Source organism: Geotrypetes seraphini, chromosome 1, assembly GCF_902459505.1.
Source record: "Geotrypetes seraphini chromosome 1, aGeoSer1.1, whole genome shotgun sequence".
Classification (NCBI taxonomy): Eukaryota; Metazoa; Chordata; class Amphibia; order Gymnophiona; family Dermophiidae; genus Geotrypetes; species Geotrypetes seraphini.
Window position 1 is genome coordinate 448622559 of NC_047084.1, and position 21622 is coordinate 448644180.

The 21622-nt window shown below is 42.3% G+C and overlaps 1 protein-coding gene across 4 annotated transcripts in view; it reads left to right on the forward strand.

Annotated features, from left to right (window-relative positions):
* The window catches only part of L1CAM (L1 cell adhesion molecule), a 310192-nt gene that overhangs the window by 130736 nt on the left and 157834 nt on the right, over window positions 1-21622 (forward strand). For 2 of the 4 annotated variants that reach the window (XM_033920750.1, XM_033920760.1), the window contains exon 1: window positions 5565-5680. The exons of the other annotated variants lie outside the window; for them this stretch is intronic. In XM_033920750.1, coding sequence (XP_033776641.1) covers window positions 5577-5680 — 104 coding nt within the window. In that variant the 5' untranslated portion in view covers window positions 5565-5576. Of the gene's footprint in view, window positions 1-5564; window positions 5681-21622 lie in introns of those variants that run through there. 4 annotated transcript variants of the gene reach the window in all.

Genomic DNA, 21622 nt, shown 5'->3' on the forward strand with positions numbered 1-21622 from the left:
TCCTGGCGGAACCGCTATCCGTGCTGTTCAATCTTTCCCTAAGTACCGGAAAAGTCCCCATGGACTGGAAAACAGCTAACGTCATTCCATTGCACAAGAAAGGTTGCAGAACGGAGGCTGCGAATTATAGACCGGTCAGTCTCACCTCAATAGTGAGCAAACTCATGGAAAGACTTATTAAACAAGAATTAGATACGATCCTGACCGAGGAGAATCTACAGGATCCCCAGCAGCATGGATTCACAAAGGGAAGGTCCTGTCAATCCAATCTGATCAGCTTCTTTGACTGGGTTACAAGGAAACTGGATATGGGGAAGTCTCTAGACGTCGTGTACTTGGACTTCAGCAAAGCTTTTGATAGCGTCCCGCACCGCAGATTGTTGAGCAAGATGACTTCGATGGGATTGGGAGTGATATTGACGACATGGGTCAATGACTGGTTAAGCGGTAGAATCCAGAGGGTGGTGGTTAATGGTACTCACTCCAATACATTGGAGGTGACCAGTGGAGTGCCACAGGGATCGGTCTTGGGACCGATCCTTTTCAAAATATACATAAGAGACCTGACTCAAGGGCTTCAAGGTAAAATAACACTATTCGCCGACGACGCCAAACTATGCAACATAGTAGATAACAGCACCTTACCCGACAGTATGGAGCAGGACCTGCTCTTATTGGAACATTGGTCCTCGACTTGGCAGCTGGGCTTTAATGCCAAAAAATGTAAGGTCATGCACCTTGGCAGCAAAAACCCATGCAGAACTTACACTCTGAATGGTGAGACCTTAGCTAGGACTAGGGAAGAACGTGATTTGGGAGTAATCATTAGTGCAGATATGAAAACTGCCAAGCAGGTGGAGAAAGCTGCATCCAAGGCTAGACAAATGGTGGGATGCATCCGTAGAGGTTTTGTCAGCCGGAGGCCCGAAGTCATAATGCCCCTGTACAGATCCATGGTGAGACCTCATCTTGAATATTGTGTTCAATTCTGGAGACCACATTATCAAAAAGATGTGCGGAGAATCGAGTCGGTTCAGCGAATTACCACCAGGATGGTCTCGGGACTCAAGAACCTCCCATATGAGGAAAGACTGAATAAACTGCAACTATACTCGCTCGAGGAACGTAGAGAGAGGGGGGACATGATTGAGACTTTTAAATATATCACGGGCCGCATCGAGGTGGAAGAAGATATCTTCTTTCTTAAAGGACCTTCAACCACAAGAGGTCATCCGCTGAAAATCAAAGGTGGGCAATTTCATGGCGACACCAGGAAGTATTTCTTCACTGAAAGGGTAGTCGATCATTGGAATGAACTTCCATTGCAGGTGATTAATGCCAGCAGCGTGCTCGATTTCAAAAAGAAATGGGATATGTATGTGGGATCTCTAGCCGGGTGAAGTCTGGGGGTGGGTCATTAGCGTGGGCAGACTTGATGGGCTACAGCCCTTTTCTGCCGTCATATTCTATGTTTCTATGTTTAAACCACCCCTGAGATCCCGATTGCATCAAGTATCTGGAGTAATATGGTGTGATCGACTAGATCGAAGGCGGCGGAAAGATCTAGTTGGATAATTAGGATCCTGTGTCCTTTACTGAGGTGTTGTCGGGCTATGTCTAGTAGTGTTGCTAGTAGTGTTTCCGTGCTGTGGTGAGATCTAAATCCTGATTGAGAGGAGTGAAGTATATTATGGTCAAATAGGTAGTTGGTGAGGTATTGAGCCACAAGTCCTTCAATCAGTTTGACATATAATGGGATCGAAGCGATAGGTCTGTAGTTGGTAGGAGCGTCTATAGGGCCTTTTTGATCTTTCAGTAGGGGTGTGATTATGATCTCTCCAAGATCTTGTGGGAATTGACCTTCTATGAGAGTGCTTTGAATCCATTGCATGAGGTTGGTTTTGAATTTAAGGGAGGCATTTGTAAGCAGATACGATGGGCAGTAGTTCAAGTCGCATGAGGTGTGGCTGTATTTTTTGTATAGTCGGTTCAAATCAGACCATTGTAGGGTTGGGAATGTGGTCCATGTTCTGTCTGCAGATATGGCTTCTTCCGTTGTGGGGGTTATTATCTCGTAGAGTTTGGTGGTTGAGTTGTTGAAGGTATTTCTGATTGTAGTAATCTTGTGTTTGAAGTGGTCTGCTAGTTGAGAAGCTGTTGGTGGTTTATTGCCTTGAGTGGCAAGGAATGGGTTTGTGTCCGTAAGTTTTTTTACTAAGTTGAAGAGTGTTTTTGTGTCAGAGATGTTTGTGCCAATTAATTTAGAGTAGTATGTTTTGCGCTTTTCTTTAAGTTTGATGTTGTATAGTTTGATTTGGGTTCTCCAAGCGGATTTGGTTTGATCATTTTTCTTTTTTCTCCAAGATCTTTCAAGTTGTCTGCAATGCCTTTTTTGTAGGAGGAGTTCGGAGTCGAACCACTTGTCTGAGGATCTGCAGGTTCTATGTTTGGTTTTTTCAGGGGCTAGCTCGTTCAAGGTTGTTTCACTTAGGATGCGCCAGTGATTTACGAAGTCAGTTGGGTCGATGGGGGCGATTATAGGGTCAACTTTATCCCAGAATGTGGCAGGCTCAATTTTCTGTCTAGATTTGAAGGTTGTTTTTTGTGGCTTGGGTTTTGTGTTATTTTGAGGCCAGTTGATGGTGAAAGTGTATTTGTGGTGGTCTGACCAAAGAGAGGGATGCCAGGTACCATTGGTGATATGAATTTTTGGGGTGTGGAGGTTATGAGACGTGAATGCTGCTATATCAAGTTGGTGGCCTTTTTCGTGCGTGGGTTCAGGATTGAGGATCTGGTAGGATAGGGCGTCGAGGTATGAGAGTATATCGTCTACTTGTTTGGATGTGTGGTCCTCGAGGTGGAGATTGATGTCTCCTAGGAGCAAATTGTATGTGGAGGTTAGAGAGTTCTGGAATATGAATTCTTCGAGTTCAAGTTTTGAAGTGTTCCATTTTCCTGGAGTGATGTAGCATAATAGACAGTTCAAGGTGTCTGTGAGTGTATTGTCGGAGAGTTGGCATGCAAGAAGGTCTAAGTGAGGGGTTGAGTGTTTGTGTAGAACTTTTAGGTTGAGGTTGTTTTGTACTAGAATAGCTAGTCCTCCCCCTCGTTTGTTTTCTCGACAAACCAGCTCTAATTTGTACCCTTTGGGGCAGAATTCGGTTATGCATGGGTCCGAATTGGATGTTAGCCAGGTTTCTGCTAGGAAGAGACAGCTTAGTTGTTCTTCAGTCAGCCAGTCTTTAATTAGGTTTGCTTTTGGGCTAATTGATCTTATATTCATGTAGGCACAGGATAACGAGGTATATTTTGTGTTGGAATTAGGATTGCAATTAAGGTAGAGGATATTTTTTGGTGGTGTGAGTTGTTTTTGAGTAGTAGTCTTGTGCTTTGGTGGAGGTCTTTTTCCCCAGGTGGTGGGAATGTGGTCTTGGCTGGTCAGTGGGCAGGATGTTAGGGTTCTCGTGGTGTGGATTTTTCTGGGTGGTTGTGGTTGTCTGTAGGTTGTTGTCAGAATTGGGATGGGTGATAGGTGATATCCTGTGGTTTGCCAGTTGGAAATGAGTAGTGAAAGTATTAGGATGGCAAGTGTGGTTTTGTATATGTAATTTTCCATTTTGTTTGTGGAGTGGAAGATTCTTTGGTTCTGGTATGTCTCTGGTTTGGGCTGTGGCAATGGTGTTGGTGATTTCGAGAATATATATATATATATATTTTTTTTATTATTATTCGGTAGTCGCTTTTGTGTTTAATCTCTAGTTATGGCTCCCGAAGGGGCGATTCTTTAAAGAAAGTGGATCCCTGACTTGGGGGAGGGGCGAAGCGGGGCTCACAGGTTCGCCTCACTGCTGCGGGCTGGGTTGGCTCTGTCGGCAAAAGCTCCCGCTGCTGGAGTTCCCGAAGCAAATCAAGAAAGTAAGAAAAATAACTGTAAAATAACTGAAAAAAGTCTCCTCTCCCGTCTGGCAATGGGGAGGAGGCGGATCGGGGCTTGAGTGGCCTGTTTGCAGGTCCGATGCTCTCCTTCTCGGCGGCGTGGGCTGGCTCCCGCTGCTGGAGTTCCCGAAGCAGAATCAAGAAAGTAAAAAAAAAATAACTATAAAATAACTGAAAAAAGTCTCCTCTCCCGTCTGGCAATGGGGAGGAGGCGGATCGGGGCTTGAGTGGCCTGTTTGCAGGTCCGATGCTCTCCTTCTCGGCGGCGTGGGCTGGCTCCCGCTGCTGGAGTTCCCGAAGCAGAATCAAGAAAGTAAAAAAAAATAACTATAAAATAACTGAAAAAAGTCTCCTCTCCCGTCTGGCAATGGGGAGGAGGCGGATCGGGGCTTGAGTGGCCTGTTTGCAGGTCTGATGCTCTCCTTCTCGGCGGCGTGGGCTGGCTCCCGCTGCTGAGTATGTTCAGCAGGATCTTGTCTTTGTCTTGAATCCCTAGAGGGTGTTTTCCCTTATAACAGTCTCCGGAAGAGCGTTCCAGTTTTCTACCACTCTCTGAACCGAAATTTGTGGTTCCAGGAACCCCTGCAAATTTTGAAAAACCGCAAATATGGTTTTTCGCCTGTCAAAAGGCAGGGGAGGTAGGAGAGGGCAGCTGGGGTGCCGGTGAGTGAAGAAAATCACTTGCGGTTAGTTGCGGTTAGTTGAGAGGGGGAGGGGTGTAACCCAGGTGGTCTCCTACAGCCTGAAAGCTCCCAGGTGAAGACCCTGTGGGGGGAGAAGCACCCAGTTGTGAGGTGCCAAGAAGAGTGGGAGCCAAGCTGACTGAAACTGCAGGCAGACAACAGAAACTAACATTAGCCCTGGGAGCCTAGCAGTACTGATAAAGGTATTCTGAAGATATATTTTTGTACCTCAGTTAATTTGCTTTCAATCTGAGTTAAGTTTGTTGACAGACTGAGAAAATGAACTTCAGCCCAGGTTTTATTTTGGGGAAACCCTTTTTCTTGTGCGGAGGGAAGAACTGTTTTAAGTATTTGTTTTGGGTTGCTGTTTGCTTCTAGAAGTGGGAGGGGAAGCAGCATGGAGGACATTGGGAATGGGGAGGAAAAAACCCAGGAAGTGCTGCTTTAATCTTCTTGATCTATAAGAAAGCCTGAGCAACTGCTTCATTGATCTGTGTTTTTAGAGCCATAAGAAACCCAAGGGGGGGGGGGGGGGGGGGAATTCTGTACAGAACTGTGTTTTTTTGGAGCTAGAGAAAGTCCGTGAAGCATAATGTGACAAAGTTGTGTTTGTTTGTTTTCTCTTGAGCTGAACTACCTCAGCAGGGAAGTAGTTTTTGGCTGGTGCTACCCATTGGACAAATATTCTGACTGAGTGAGTGATTTGCTGCACACAAGTCTTGGTTGTGTTATAGCTACCCGGGAGATTTGGGGAGGGCCTAACAACAGGTCTTTTTTTGGGGGGTGGAGACCTCCCTTTCCCAGTTCCAGTTCATTGCCCTACTGGAACTAGGAGAAAATAAGGGGTGACCTTGTCAAAGAACTGATATACTTTGCTGAACCATGTTGCGATCCCTACAAAGAAGAGAGACTGCTAACTGCTTGATTCCTGTTTGGCAAGCCATCGAGGAAGCAAAGATGTGGGTTTGTTTAGAGAGAAAGCAGAAAGAGATCCCCTTCGCCCTCGAAAACACACCTTGCACCTCACCTTCTGGCTTCCATGCCCTAGTCGGGGGCCTTAGGTAACCACAATGTGCAGAAATAATTGTTTATAAAAAGCCCAGGTTACATGCAGATAAAAATATGCACTGATAGCTTTAGTGCACACTTGTAGCAGGAATGAGTGGTGGCGTTCCCTCGAGTGGAGTTAGGGCAGCTCTGAGACTTATGCATATACGGGCTATGGAAATCGGAACACCTACAGCCCTACTATATGAAGCTACATTGGCTGCCATAACTGCAAAGATCAAGTTTAAATTAGGCATCCCGAGAAGGAATGTCCCTGACTACCTAACAGAGTTGACTGCCCTACTCCAGGGTGCCTCCAATAGACATTTCACTGGAAATCTTTTCCATTTAAAATTCTCAGCATGCAGCAATATAAAGACTACCAGGCAAATCACCTTATCCATTCAATATCAATTAGCAAAATGCTGGAACCAATTACCACTTACACTATGATCGTACGACCACTATCTCAGGTTCAGGAAGCTTTTAAAAGCATTTCTGTACCATGACAGGGAGCCAAACCTGAAGTAACTGAAATGATAAGTGTAAAAGCCCATTTCTTAACTGCCTAATGCAACCCATGAGACCCAACGATGACTTACTTGTACTTGTAACTATGTATTTGTAACTATGACCTAACTGTATTAATAGTTGTACTGATCTACCTGTACTAGCAACCAGTGGCATAGCGAGGGGCATAATGAGGGTAGGAGGCGCCTGGAGTGGTGGCACCCATGCCACACTTGCGCCCTCCCTTCCCCCCCGTGCCTCGTTAAATCTTCACCAGCACAAGCAGCTTCTCTGGCCTGCTGCTTATGCTGGCATTGGCTTTTCCCTCTGATATCACTTTCTGGCCCCGCGACCCAGAAGTGATTTCAAAGGGGAGCAAGCCGGTGTGAACAGCAGGCCTGAGAAGTTGCTCAGGCTGGTGAAGATTTAAAGAGGTACGGGGTTGGAGGAAGGGAGGGCGTGAGCATGGCATAGGGGGGCAGAGAGGTGCTGAGACAGCACCTGGCTACTGAAAGCAATCCTGTTGAGTGTCTGTGTCAATCTGTTCATTGTAACTTCCTGGGTAACTGACCCAACCTCTTGTAATGTAACTTGACCTTGAACTGAACAGGTAAAGATGGAATAGAAAACCTGATTAACACAGCACATGTATTTATTTATTCAGTTTTCTATACCGTTCTCCCAAGGGAACTCAGAATGGTTTATATGAATTGATTCAGGTACTCAAGCATTTTTCCCTGTCTATCCTGGTGGGCTCACAATCTATCTAATGCACCTGGGGTATGTTAGTAAATATTTGCACAAGCATGTTAAAATTGGCCTAGCCATCTGCATAAGCCTCATAGCGGGTGTAAATGAGTGCAGACAACTCCCAGTTGCCTAGATTATAAAGGGAATTATGGGCAGTTATTTGTGCTGCATGAAGTAGGCCCACTGTTATAAAATTACCCTCCCCATCCCTATTCCAGAAGGTGTGTAGAAGAGCCAGTATCGGATAGATCTCTATTGTGACTCATGGGCCCTACAAGTCAATCTAGAAAAGCCACAATCCAACTTATTTATAACACAAATCCAAATCTTCCTTAAATAACCACGAGGCAGAGCACACCCCAGACTAGGCCGACCCTGGTCTGACAGTAGATGCATCTGGGAGCTTTAAATTGACTATAGAGACACTGCAGGCAAAAGCTCTAAGGGCCTCCTGTGACACAAAAGAAAGTCCTGGCTAATTTTAGCCCAGAGCCAGTTTTACATATGCTGGGGCCCAGGGCAAAAATTAAGAAGGGGGCCCTTTTTCTACCTGCTCCCTCCCAATTTCTCCACCCATCATTAGCACCACATATAAAAGAATGACTTTTTCACACACAAAACACAGAACAATAGATAATAATAATAATAACTTTATTTCTTCTATACCGCCATAATCTTACGACTTCTAGGCGGTTCACAGTGAAGAGAGCTGGACAGTCAGTGAATTACAGAATACAAATGGCGAGGATGATACAGTATATTACAGATGATACAGTGAATTACAGATTACAATTAGTAAAATACAATACGATACAATACAGTTAGTACAGTACACGTATTTCTCAAGTTATCAGCATGGAGTTAATCGTTTAGAACTGGTAACTGATTAGGAGATAAATCTGTTGAATAGTGCTGTCTTAATTTCTTTCTGAAATGCAACGTAGGTCAGTCTAGCTCTGTTGATGCAGTTGCCTAACCAGGTCTGCTGTTTGCTAGCTTGAGACTTCAAAGTTCTGTCCATAAAGGACCTGTATTTGCAATCAGGGATCCTTGGGTAGGCAAAGAGATTGGAGTTTCTGGTTGTCCTACTGGGAATGTGTAGCTCGAAATATGGTAAGAGATAGGTAGAGGCCATTCCCCACACCAGTTGAAAGCATAGGCAAGAGAACTTGAACATTATTTGCGCCTCCATTGGTAACCAGTGTAGCAGTTTGTAGTAGGGGCTAGCATGCTCACTTTTCTTTAGTCCGAATATTAAGCGGATGGCCGTGTTCTGCACTAGTCTTAATTTGTTTTTACAGTTATTTTAGGTAAACCCACATAAATGATGTTGTAGTCCATTGTGGAAAGGACCAATGACTGAACCAGAAGTCTAAAAGATAGAGAGTCAAAATATTTTTTAATGGTCTTCAATTTCCATAGTGCATAAAAGCACTTTTTTGCCACCAGGTTTGTGTGTTCGATCATGGTCAGGTGGGTGTCTAATGTGACTCCTAGCATTTTTATGGTTTTTGTTATTGGGTAATCGTGACCATTTAGGTGTAAAGATGTTCTGGTAATTATATCCTTTGGGTTTGCCAGGAAAATTTTTGTCTTTTCTGTGTTTAATTTCACAAATTAGAAATAGAACTATGAATACCAAAACTGAACTGGAAACTTCAGAACATTAAACTCGGCAAGTACTTCATTTTGTACTGAACACAATCTGTAGCATACCCATGAGATCTTAGGCCTCCTCAAAATGAACATCTCCCTTGCTGTAGTTGGTGGGGATCCCCAAGCATCACCAGCTGAGTACTACCTCCTCCCCTTCCTCAAGTTCACAAACCAGAACTTTCCAAGTTCTGTAGCTTGCAGCAGTATTTCAGAGCTGCTGCCCCCACCCTCCCTTGGCTTTCATGCATGCATGAAAGCAGTAGCAGTTTGAGGATACGACTACTAGCTGCAAAGCTTAGAGATTTCTGGTTGCTAGACTGGAGGAGGAGGTCTTCAGTTGACAGGGCTTGGGGATCCCCACCAGCTCAAGTATTTATATTTTGCATTAAGGTGGGGAGAAAATTTGGTGCTCGTCCACTCATTTTGGGCTCCAGCCCCTCCTCCAAATCAGCTGTGTGGCTACACCACTGAATACAATACAAATTATATATTTGTGATGAACATACCCCAAAGTTAACAAATTCCAGTTAATACATTCTAAATAAAACACTTTTTTCTATCTTGTTGCCTGGACATTTTGGAACAGATTCTGTATAGGACGCCAGTCTCAGCTGCCGTCTAAGAAATGACTGAGAATTGCACACTGGCATCCTATATAGAATTGCATCCGTCTGTAAAAACAAACGCCTTACCCTCGATTATGTAGCTGGCGCCCATGTCACTGGTGCTGGTTACAGAATCACATCTGCCTGATCGAGGGGGGATCCCTTGCCATCATTTGATCGCGGCAAGGGAATCCTGATCAGCTGAGCCAGCAGGCCTCCCTGAAGCCGCAATCAGCTGAGAAGGCAACATTTACCTTTAGGTTTTGAAATGTAGGCTAGCATATTGCTAGCCTACATTTCAGGTGTCTGTCGCGGTCCTAGGGAGAATCCTAGGGCTGCTTAAGCTCGCCCAAGGCCGCTTCTGGGTGAAACCACGCCCAGCCTTGTGCGAGCTTAAGTGTCCCTAGGTGTCTCCCTGCATCTGCGACAAACACCTACAGTGTAGGTAGCCTGCCTCGAGGTTTTTAAAAAAACATGCATCCCAATTGGCTGCCAGATGGTGGTATAACGCCTACCACTGCCTACAATTGGGATGCCCGTTTATAGAATCTTCTCCTTTGTTTTTCCAACATCTTGGTCCCAGTTTCTCTTTCTGCTGTTTGACTTTCTTCTCTTTCCAGTATCTGCTGTCCATCTTTTTCTCCTCTTCTCTCTTGTTCCATTCCCTCACTCTGCCTCTCTCCAACATATTGATCTTTCCCTTTCAGCTTTTTTGTTTTTTTTTCTTTTCTGCCTATGTCCACTCAAATCTTGCCTTCTTTCTTACCCCTATCCTTTTTGTTTAATTTTTCAGCTACCTAGCAATTTTCCATCTCTTCTCAGTCCCTAGCTCTCCCATTTCCCATCTCACTCTTTTCTCAGCCTTCTATTTCCTTCTATCGACTCCCCATTACTACATTTCTAGCACTGCATTCACTGTTCTCTTACTCATCTTCTTGTTATACCCCTTTTAAACCTATTCCATATGACTCATCACTTCCAGAATCCTCCTCCCTCTCTCCACTCTTGTCAAGTCCTTTCCATCACCTAGCATCTTCTTATCTTATATCTCTTCCCTCCTGCCTCCCATGAGTCCATTTCTCCTCCTCTCTCCCCATGGTCCCAACATTTCTCCTTCTCTTTTCTGTTGTTGTTCTTCTTCCTTCCCCCCTTGATGCTGAACAATGGGATAGAGGGAAAAATGAGATGCTGCATCTCTTTCCCTTCCACCTCCAGACCTAACATTTCTCCCTCCCTCCCTTTCATTCCCTCCCTTCTCCTTTTCTCTTCCCAACTACCCTCCCTCCTTCTCTCCTCCCTAGGTCTACCATCTCTCCCTTTCTGTGCACCACCCCCATCCCATATCTCTCCCTCCCTCTGCACTAACACCAGGTCCACTATCTTTCCCTTTCTCTTCCCAACTATCCTCCCTTCAAGTATCTCTCCCTTCCTCCTCACCACCTCATGTCCAACTTTCCCTCCTCTCCCTCCAGACCATTGCCCACCGTCTCTCTTTCTCGCTCCTATTTCCAGACTCATAAGTTATTCCCCTTCCCCACCCCCCAGTCTGGCGCTTGTCTGAACCCCCCCACCCATTCTACTTAAAAAAAAACAAAAACAAAAAACCTAGGAGGTCCAGAGGGCTTCCTCAGCCTGGCATGTCTTTTACCTTCTGTCTGCCCCAGTCTGACTTTGCCCTCACCTTTGCTCTTCTTGCTGACAAAAAAACAGTTTTGTTGCAGGGGACCACCGACCACAGCAGCAATTCTAAAATCCTGCCTGCAGCCCTCTCCTTGCTTTCCTTCTGCTGCAGTTTACCAAGGCAGAAACAGGAAGTTGTGTCATTGAGGACAGACTGCAGCAGAAGGAAAGCACAAAGGGGGGCACAGGCACTGCTTCAGACTCACTGCCATGGTTGGCGGTCCCCTGCAACAAATTTTTTTTGTCAGCAAGAAGATTGAAGGTGAGGGCAACATCGGATCAGGTTGGATAGAAGGGGAAAAACATGTCAGCTTACAGGGAGCTCCCCAGAGCCTTGGGGCCCAGGATAGTTGCCTCATTTGTTCCCCTCCCCCCAATGCCGGCCCTGCTTTAGCCCCTCTGTAAAGTTATTAATGAAACTGTTTGGTAACATCATTTAACCAATTTTCCTGGATGAGAGTGAAATCTGGAGGCTGCCATTAATCCAAAACAGTACAGAATGGGACAGGACCCCAGTAGAAACCATGTACCTCCACTTTTGCAAACAGAGTCCACAGATATTTTTAACCTGCAGACTCTGCACTGATTTCCAAACCAGAAATAAGTGCAGACTTTCATTTTGGAATATGCCACAGCTGAATGTTTGCAACTACAAACCGTAGAAAATGATACAGGTAGAGTTGGAAATCACTCCATGTGTGCTATTCCCCTCTAGTAATACTTATAACAAAGACCTAGCATATACATGCATTAAAGGAGGTACTAGGAAAACATAGTGGGGTACATTTATGATGGGGTACTTATCCAAGAGGTCCTAAAAAGGCACCCTACAGGCAATAGAGACACCAATATGCCCTCTAAAAATCAGGTTCCCAGAACCATCTAAATGCCTTTGCAGAAATCTACTGCTATTAAAAAAAAGTGTAAATGTCCACTCCAACTAAATTCCCACTTATGTGTATATTTTTTGACATATGTGCTCATACTATGTGGTACATACATGCACAAAATTATTCCAGAAACTCTCAGGTAGTGAGGAAGGGAAGAGAAGTACTGTGTAGGAAAGCCCAGGTGAAGACCCCTGAGAATTCCCCAATATAACAGAAACAGGCCAATACAGCTAAAACCTAAAATGGTTGCTGAGAGAGTAAAATGGCTGAAAACACACTCTGACTAAAATCTGTCAGCTCTGAAAGACACACTTCTGCTTTCCAAGGTCAAACAGAGGGCACAGCTGGAAAGAATAGCAATTCTAGTGAAAAAGGGATCATGCAGTAATAGCATAAATATATTTTCATGTGTTTAATTATTTCTAACAGCCCTATTGCAAGATTCATGTGTTTTACTTGATTGTGACTTTTATGCATTTTCATCCCATTTCTCTTCCCTTCCTCAGTAGGCAAGTTTATAAGTGCATACAAGGTCTGTTCAAAAAGTTCCAGGACTGATTATATAAAAATGTATTAATCAATCTTACAACTTATTCCATTGGGTCCCCTTCAAAGTATACTATTTTTCCAACATCACTTCCACTTCTAGAAACAGTCCTTAAACACATCTTTAGAAATCGCCAAAAGTTGCTGCATCAAATTTTGCTTTAAATCTTCAATGGTGTTGAATTGCTTTCCTTTCAGCATGGATTTAAGTTTAGGAAACAAGGAAAAGTCAGCAGGGGCTAAGTCAGGAGAGTAAGGTGGCTGGGGAATAATTGTCATTGCATTTTTTGTGCAAAATTCACGGTTAGTTCTTCTGGTCAACGGTCATCAACCATGGAATAAACTTTGCTGCAACACGATACATCCCCAACTTCTCTCTTAAAATGTTATGGCTTGTACCAATGGAGATGTTGCATTCCTCTGACAAACAGCCAATTAGCACACACAAGAACCCTCATTAGTTGACGTTGATGGTCTTACAGTTTGCGAATTGTCTTCCACCGATTCACGACCACTTTTGAAGCATGAAAACCATTCAAAACACCTTTCACGACTCATGACACGTTCCCCATAAGCCACTTTCAAAATTTCATAAGTTTCTGTAGCAGTCTTACCCAATTTAAAACAGGATTTCATGCTGTAGTGCTGCTCATTGAGGTCAAACATGATGAAACATAGCCGATTATGAAAACACTCTTTCACAAAAACTGCTGTAGCTTTTTTGGAGATGAGGTAACAAGCTACTCAGTGCCACCTAGTGCATCTCAAAAGAATTTTTCATTGGCGCACAATTCAAACTGTCCAGGAACTTTTTGAATAGCGCTTGTATACTGCCTTTACCAAATAGATGGAACATTGCTCCATATAATAAAATTACCTTTTATAACTAGGTGCCTATAAATAGGAGTCCAGCCGTGCTTGATATATAGACCCAAGTTTCAAGTTTATTAAAAGATTTTTTAAACCACTTAATCAGGTTTCTAAGCGGCGTACAATATAAAATTTACATAAAAACATATTAAAACTGGGGATACTGGATAAAATCCACGTGTCATAATAAAGCATTGATAAGACATATTGACCTACTTCAGACAATAGGAAAAAGGGGAAGAACTACAATCATAAAAGAAAAGTGCAACAAAAAAGGGAAAATACAATAGGTTAGGGTAAAAAGTAATAATTTTAATCTAATTTTTTGTCCGTAAGAGAACAGTTGTTGTCCAAAAGCATCCTAGAACAAGAATGTTGTTAATTTTGCTTTAAATTGTTTTATATCAGATTCACTGCGCAAATGGTTAGGCAGCGAATTCCAGAGAGTATAATCTAACTGCCTCCTTTTCTTATAGAATGCTAGCATAACAGTAAAAAGCACTTACATCAGCCATAGAACTGATATTTATGCGCCTAAGTGCTAGAGATATATACGTGGAGGGGCCTAAAGCCCTAAGCACACAAAGTAGATGGCAGGGAAATGTCCATTCTCGAAAAAAACATCCAAAATGTGTTTTTTTTCAAGAATGGCCTATCTGTACGTTCAGCAGCTTAATCACCCAGACTGCCACTACGTGTATACTTAAAACACATTTCTGACCAAAAAAATCACCCAAGTCCAAAACAAGACCTTTTAGGTGAAGGAGGGACCAGTCCTTCACCTAAATGCACAATTCTCTAACTGGCATCAGTCATAAACAATGCCCGCCAGTTAGAGAATCATGGAACTGCCCTGTATTCCCCCCCCCCCAAACGTCCGGCGCAATCGTGCTCTTCAACGGCAGATAGTATTTCTTTAAATAATTTTGAGCACTCAAGTGTCTCAGAAGAAATTGAGCATTGATGATTCTTAGAACACTGTATTGTCCATCAAATCCCAATGGTCACATGTTTGAGGATAACTCTCTCCTCCCCTCATCTCCCTACTAAACACCAATACCCAAACATGTCGTCCTTATTATTTTAGGTCCTGCTAGTGCTGGTGTTTCTTATGCCCCTCTCTTGGTGCCTTGAGGTCTTCATGCCACTGTTTCCTTATGTATTGATTTCACCTGTTTAGAATCTTATGGTCAAAGAAGCTATGTGTGGCACAGTGGTTAAAAGCAGCCTCAGCACCCTGGGGTTGTAGGTTCAAACCCACGCTGCTCCTTATGACCCTGGGCAAGTCACTTAATCCCCCCACCCATTGCCCCAGGTACATTAGATAGATTGTGAGCCCACCGGGACAGACAGGGAAAAATGCTTCAGTACCTGAATAAATTCATGTAAACCGTTCTGAGCTCCCGTGGGAGAACAGTATAAAAAACTGAATAAATAAATAAATGTTTGGGTTTGTAATAGAGGCCCAGGTTCAAATTCCACTTTAACTCTTTGATTTTTTTTAAAATTGTTTTCCCTCCAGGAACAGAACAATACCTACTATACTTACATATATAAGCCACCTGTAAACCTGAAGGCTACTGAAGTGATATATATTCAGGCACAATAGGTAATTTTCTGTACTTGGCAAACTCACAATTACAAATAAAATAAAGTTAAAGTGGAATTTGAACTTGTCTCTTGGTTTACAATCCACTTGGATGTCTGTGGATCCATTTTCTACGAATGCTGCTATATATAGACACCCATGTCCTTTGTTTTACCCTGTTTTATAATTTGGACTTTCCATGCTGGATGTCTCTAGCACACAGACGTCCATCTCACATATTTTTGAACAAGAAATCTTGACATATTTTCTGTTCAAAGCTACATGTGAGATGGATGTCCATTTTGGCCTGTCTGACATAGGCTTCCCTATTTAGTTCAAAAAAAGTTTTATTGATTTTATAAAAGATGAAATACAAAGCCAACAATATGCGTGCTCCAACAAGGAGCACATTATAACAATGTCATTAACAAATGTGAAGTGCATCCACAGTGGAATAATGGTCATAAATGATTGAATGCATCAGAAATAAAATAGAAGTTGAGAAGACATTAGTTCAGGAAAAGGAAATAAGACATAATAGGTGCAAGTTCTAACAATGTACCAGAGTAATCAGTTTAAATGATCCAAGCATAAAATAATTCATTTCAGGCACCTTTCTGGTTTTACCATGTTTCATTTAATATTGTTTATGGCTTCCCTATTTAGACTTGGCTATTCTTTGGAAAATGCCCCTCCATGTATATCAGCATGCATATCAGTATCAGGAATAAGATTTTTAAAACCAGCACAGAGAAAGCTGGGTGGGCTTAGTTTTGATTTTTTTTTTTTTTCTAACTGCCTGAATCTTATGACAAATTGTTGTTATTTCTGCTAGCAGTGCTTCTCTTGTTGGAGCACTTTTGCAATAGCAGTGGCGGGAGAGGGGGGGGGGCAGGATTGAAAGCTTTTTACCATGTATTATTTAACTATCTGAGAATGTGGTAAAGGCTTTCCTCTTTCCCCTCACTCTGTGTTGCCGCAGAAACGCTGTGTCTGCAGCTTCCCCAGGGAGAAATGGAAGCTAAGTGGTCTTAAAGAGACACTGTGCTCTCGAGAGCCTTCGCAAAGGGAACAGCAAATACCCAACTGAAAAGAAAATCAGCCCTATAGAAGGAAACCAATTTATTCAGCAAGTAATTCATAAGTATGAATACAAGAGAAGAAGAGTGTTTTGAGGGGCTGTTGAGCTCATTGTTGTTTAATAATGGAAAGTTGCAAGATTTTTTTCCCTTTCCAACTTAAATGAATGTTGGAAAGAAATTATACATAAGGCATTGAAAAAAAAAAGTTTTTAGGTTTGCCCAGCAGCAAAATAACTCTCCAGAAATGGAATGGGACCATATTTGTCATGGGGAAAACCAGAGATTAGACACATCTAGTTTGAAAATGTGCCACGTCAGACAGGTGATTCCAGAGAAATAAAAGTGCCCTCAAAATTAGCCCAATGCGTATTTCTTTGGAAGAAGTCATTTATTTGTTGCTGCAGCACAGAATCATGGACACACTGAAACATAGCAGTTAGGGATCTGTTCATTTCAAACTGTGCCTCCTTTCTTCTCTTTCACTCAAAAGCAATACTGAGACATATTCTCTCATACAGAGGCACACTTAGGGCTCCTTTTACAAAGGCGCGTTAGGGCCTTAACACGCAGACTAGCGCACGCTAAAATGCCACACGCGCTAGCCGCTACTGCCTCCTCTTGAGCAGGTGGTAGTTTTTCAGCTAGCGCTAAAAACGCTAGCGCACTTTCGTAAAAGGAGCCCTTAGAGACACAGAATAGAACATGGGAAACAAAACCACAAACACAAAAGAAAAAGTGGAATTGACCCAATCAGAATAGTGCGCACTCAAAAAAAAGTGTCTTTCAACTCATCTGATAAATCCAATTGCCTTTATTCATCCAAAGCCTCAGAAAATTCATCCAATGACTTAATGACATGCATATACATACAGATACACAGACACATGCACAGAGAGAGGCGTGCGCACACACAGGAAATTATTCTGTGAGACATGTCCCATATACTATATTTTCCCCCTCCCAGAAGTGGACTAGGTCTTAGTAATTCAAATATATATTTAATTTCCTTAATTGTATATTCTGTGAAACCTTATGACTGAACTATATAGTTTTCTTTATGATTACAATGAAGGGTATCTCCTAGTGATTGAAACAGCAATCCTTTGTTATGCAATTGGACCTTTCAGTGGTTTTCAACTTGCCGACTCATGATATCTTGTTATTTTGATTACGTGTAACAAGTGTTGCTGGAACTGTTCTAGTGTGGTTCAGTGGATTTTTAAAGAATAGGATGCTTCAAGTTCAATGGCATAACCAACTATCTACAGGATGGATTATGACCAGAGAGCCCCCCAGGGGTAACCATTCTCCCTGATCCTATTTAATGTATATTTGATCCTAGATGTATCACATTATTTGTATGCAGATGACATCTTACTGGTAGGCATTTCCCGTGGAAACTACCATTCATGATAGGTAGAGTTTTTGAGAGGCACTGGACTGGATGCAAGAGAATGGGTTGAAGATCATATCTTATATGGAGGGAAATTCAAATGTAGAAATGCTTGTTGCAGGTACTAGAGTCCCACTTCCAACAGAAACTAGGATATTAGGGGTGATATTAGATTCACAATTGAGTTTGGAGGGTCATGTGAATAGGATAGTGCGAATAGGTCTTTATAATTTGACTAACTAATAGAAAATCTTTCTTGGAAATGCGATTATACAGACTGTAATGCATTATAATTTCTACTACTATAACTTTGGGTTGTTGTGTCTCTCAGGGTGACAAATTTATAAACTTCAGATCCTTCAAAATGTGGCAGTAAAGTTAGTATTGGGAGGTGCTTGGGGTGACCTTGTCACTTCACTTCTGATACAATTACATTTGTTTCCACTGAAGGCATAAATTATTTTTAAATTAATGCTGTTTATATTCAAAATTCTATATTTATTGGCCTCCTACACCATTTTATGTAGATCTATGTGCTTTCTTGTTCCATTATTGAAGTCCACTTATAATTATATAAGCACAAAAGCATCACTATACTGGGACAGACGGAGGGCCATCAAGCCCAATATCCTGTTTCAACAGTGATCAATCCATGTCGCAATTATCTGGCAATATACCAAAAACAGATTTTATGCTGCTTAACCTAGAAATAAGCAGTGGATTTTCCCAAGTCCATCTTAATAATGCCTTTTGGACTTTTTCTTTTGTGAAATTATCCACTCGATGAAGTTACAGGGAAATACTTTTAAAACCAATAGGAGGAAATATTTTTCCACTCAGAGAATAGTTACCGTAAGCTCTGGAACGCATTGGCAGAGGTTGTGGTAAGAGTGGATAGGGTAGCTGGTTTATAAAAGGTTTGGACAATTTTCTGAATGAAAATTCCTAGTCTGTTATTGAGAAAGACATGGGGTAAGCTACTGCTTGCCCTGTATCGGTAGCATGGAATATTGCTGCTCCTTGGGTTTTGTCCAGGTACTAGTGACCTGGATTGGCCACCTTGAGAACGGGCTACTGGGCTTAATGGACCATTGGTCTGACCCAGTAAGGCTATTCTTATGTTCTTATAAACCTTTTTTAAACCTTGCTAAGCTAACTGCTTTTATGTTTATGTTTTGTTTATTAAAATCTTTATATACCGCATATACAGCCAAAAAAGGATCAAAGCAGTTTACAATATATTTCAATCAAAACTATGAAAAGATCTCCATTTAAATAGAAAAGAAAAGGAAAAGAAATTAGAAGAAAAGTAGCATTCCTAATACACAATATTATATAACAATCTAAATTAATTAATTACCACATTCTGTGGCAATGAATTCCAGAGCTTAATTACACATTGAGTGAAGAAATATATTTTATTCAATTTGTTCTAAATTTACTATTTAACTTCCTTGCATGCCCCCTAGTTCTTGTATTTTTGGAAACAGTAGACAAGTGATTTACTTCTACCCATTTCACTCCACTCAGTATTTTATAGACTTCTATCAAATCTCCCCTCAGCTGTATTTTCTCCAAGCTGAAGGGTCCTAGCCTCTCTAACCTTTTCTCATGGGGAAGTCTTCCTATCCCTTTTATTATTTTCATTGCACTTCTCTGTATTTTTTTCTAATTCTGCCATATATTTTTGAGATGTGGTGACCAGAACCGCACACAATACAAAAGCATTATAATGTTCTCAGTTTTGGGGGTTTTCCCATTCCTTTCCTAATAATTCTTAGTCGTATCTGTACACCGAGCAGGTGTCATCATATCACTGAAGATTCCTAGATTCTTTTCCCAGAGGTGGACTCCTAATATGGAACTTTGTATCATGTAGCTATGGTTTAGGTTCCTCTTTCCTATATATATCACTTTGCACTTGCTCACATAAAATTCCATTTGCCATTTGACTGCCCAGGTTATCGGAAGAATGAAAGAGGTCTATTCTGGGGAGAGCCAGAATATTAGAATTCTCCTTTCTCTTATATAAGAGCTCTATCTTCTTATAAATTATTCAGGTAAGCCTTAAAAAACGTGTTTAAATAATTCTATTGCATTTATATCAAGGATGGTTTACTAGATTTTTAAAGTGAGCCTGATATGATTATTCACTGATCGATTGACTTGTCTATAATTATTTATTTACACTTATCATAATCCACCTTGAACTCCTTCAGTTAAGCAAACTATATAAATGCTTACATTATGTTGTGTATTGCAACTAGTGTTGAAGAATGGTTAAACCTGTTGCCTTCATACAGTGGCACCCTGTGATTAAATTGTAAAATCCATCCTTTGAAATAAAAAAATTGTTTCTAGTAACATCATTAAGGATTCCTTTTATCAAGCAGTGGTAAAGCCTTTTACCGCGGACTGGCAAGCTAAATAGTGTCTCTCGAGCCGAGGCACACTAAAGGTAGTGACTATGGCTTGAGGCACCCAGAAGTGGCCTGACGTCACCATGATGACATCACGCATATGCGTGACATCATCACGTCAACATCCACGCATGTGCAGAGGCCCTCCAGATGTGCCCTGAGATGCCAGTAGGGGGTGCCAGCAGGGAAGAGGGCCGGAGAGAAGGAGAGGCACTGGCGCCAGCTGATTACCTACAGCAGTGTTTCTCAACTACTTCAAGCTAAGTTCCCCCTAAGTGTAACAGTACTATGAACATAAGAACAGAATGCATTGAGACTTCCAAGGTGCAGTATGCAGCTCTAGTCCCCTGTTTTAACTGGGAACGGAAACAGTGCAAACAATGGAAAATTAATTCAGGTCACAACAGATGGGTATTTTATTTTGAAAGAATGATTCATTAATTTAGTTAGACTACTTGACTTACCACCTTTCTTTACCCCAGGCCCTACCACAATTTCATAAAAACAAACAATGTGTAAGATCGTTTTTTGAAACATGATCGATTTTCCATTAAATGTGTAATTTTTCCCCCAATACTATTTTAATTATATGCAAAAGTAAAGAAGAGTTGGCTAAGAATTATTACAGAATTGTGCCACAGAATCTACCCACAGGGCCATGGGTAGGTGAGAATGGTGCAGACCTTGCCTGACTCCAATATTACCACCCCCCTGCCTCTCTTTATTCTACATACTCCGCCTCTAGTTCTCAGGTCTATATCAGAGTTGCAGGAACAGTTCCCTGTTGCCAGTAGCATTTATTTATTTATTCCATTTTCTATACCATTCTCCCAGGGGAGCTCAGAACGGGTTACATGAATTTATTCAGGTACTCAAGCATTTTTCCCTGTCTGTCCCGGCAGGCTCACAATCTATCTGATGTACCTGGGGCAATGAGGGGAGTAAGTGACTTGCCCAGGGTCATAAGGAACAGCGTGGGTTTGAATCCACAACCTCAGGGTGCTGAGGCTGTAGCTTTAACTAGTGTGCCACACTCTACCAGTACAGAATGTGCTCTGTCTCTAAAGGCACCTGTGCATTCCAGGTATAATTCATATAGCTGTTCTGTGGATGCTATATGCTTGCAGCCAGTCCTTGCTGAATCTCTCAGTTACCGTCATTTTTTAAGGTCAACATTCACTCTTTGTAAAGTGTCTTCCCGGTGTCTGCCACTCCCAGCAGTGGACACTCGGTCCTTGTCACACCTCCCTGTCACTGCCACTTTCAACAGTGGAGAGCATTCAGACCATTGAACCAAGACCTCCAACTCAGCCTCCTGCTTTTCCAAGAAAGCACCCTCTTTCCATATGTATTCCTCCTCCTTTCCCCCCATTAACTCACTCTTTTGCTGAGCTAGCTTGCAATTTCTGCCTTCCTGCTGGGAGACACCTTGTTAAGATGCCCTGCAAACAGCTTTAGTGACAGGCAAATGAGTGTTCCCAGCGTGAGAGGATGGTGCAGAACCGATTAAGGGGTCTGAGGGTGGGGACAGAGGTAGGATCATTTGATTGCTGTCACATTTCTGTCTTATGCTTCATTTCCCCCCTTTCGGCATGTGCTTCTCACAAATTTGGGAGAAGAGTGTGATATTCAGCTGGGGACCCTTGCTTCATACCCTTCCAGTCTTCCTTGCTGTGGCATTTCTAACACTTCAGGTATCAGTGTAATATAGGCTTTTTCAGTACCCCCCCAAAAATCAGGTTATCTTTTCCCCTTTGACATGTTCATGGGTTTCCCTAGATTAAAATGCAGAACTTAGTCCAGGTGCTGCCCGTGCATGTCATTTCATCCGCGATTTGCTTTGTTGGTTAAAAGTGACAAGTGATATTGCATGGTATCAAGAGGATTGTTTGAATTCTGTTTCTTTCTTCCACTTCTGATTACCCATTCGTGGTGGTGTTCAGCTGCCCCAGATCACCTCACAATT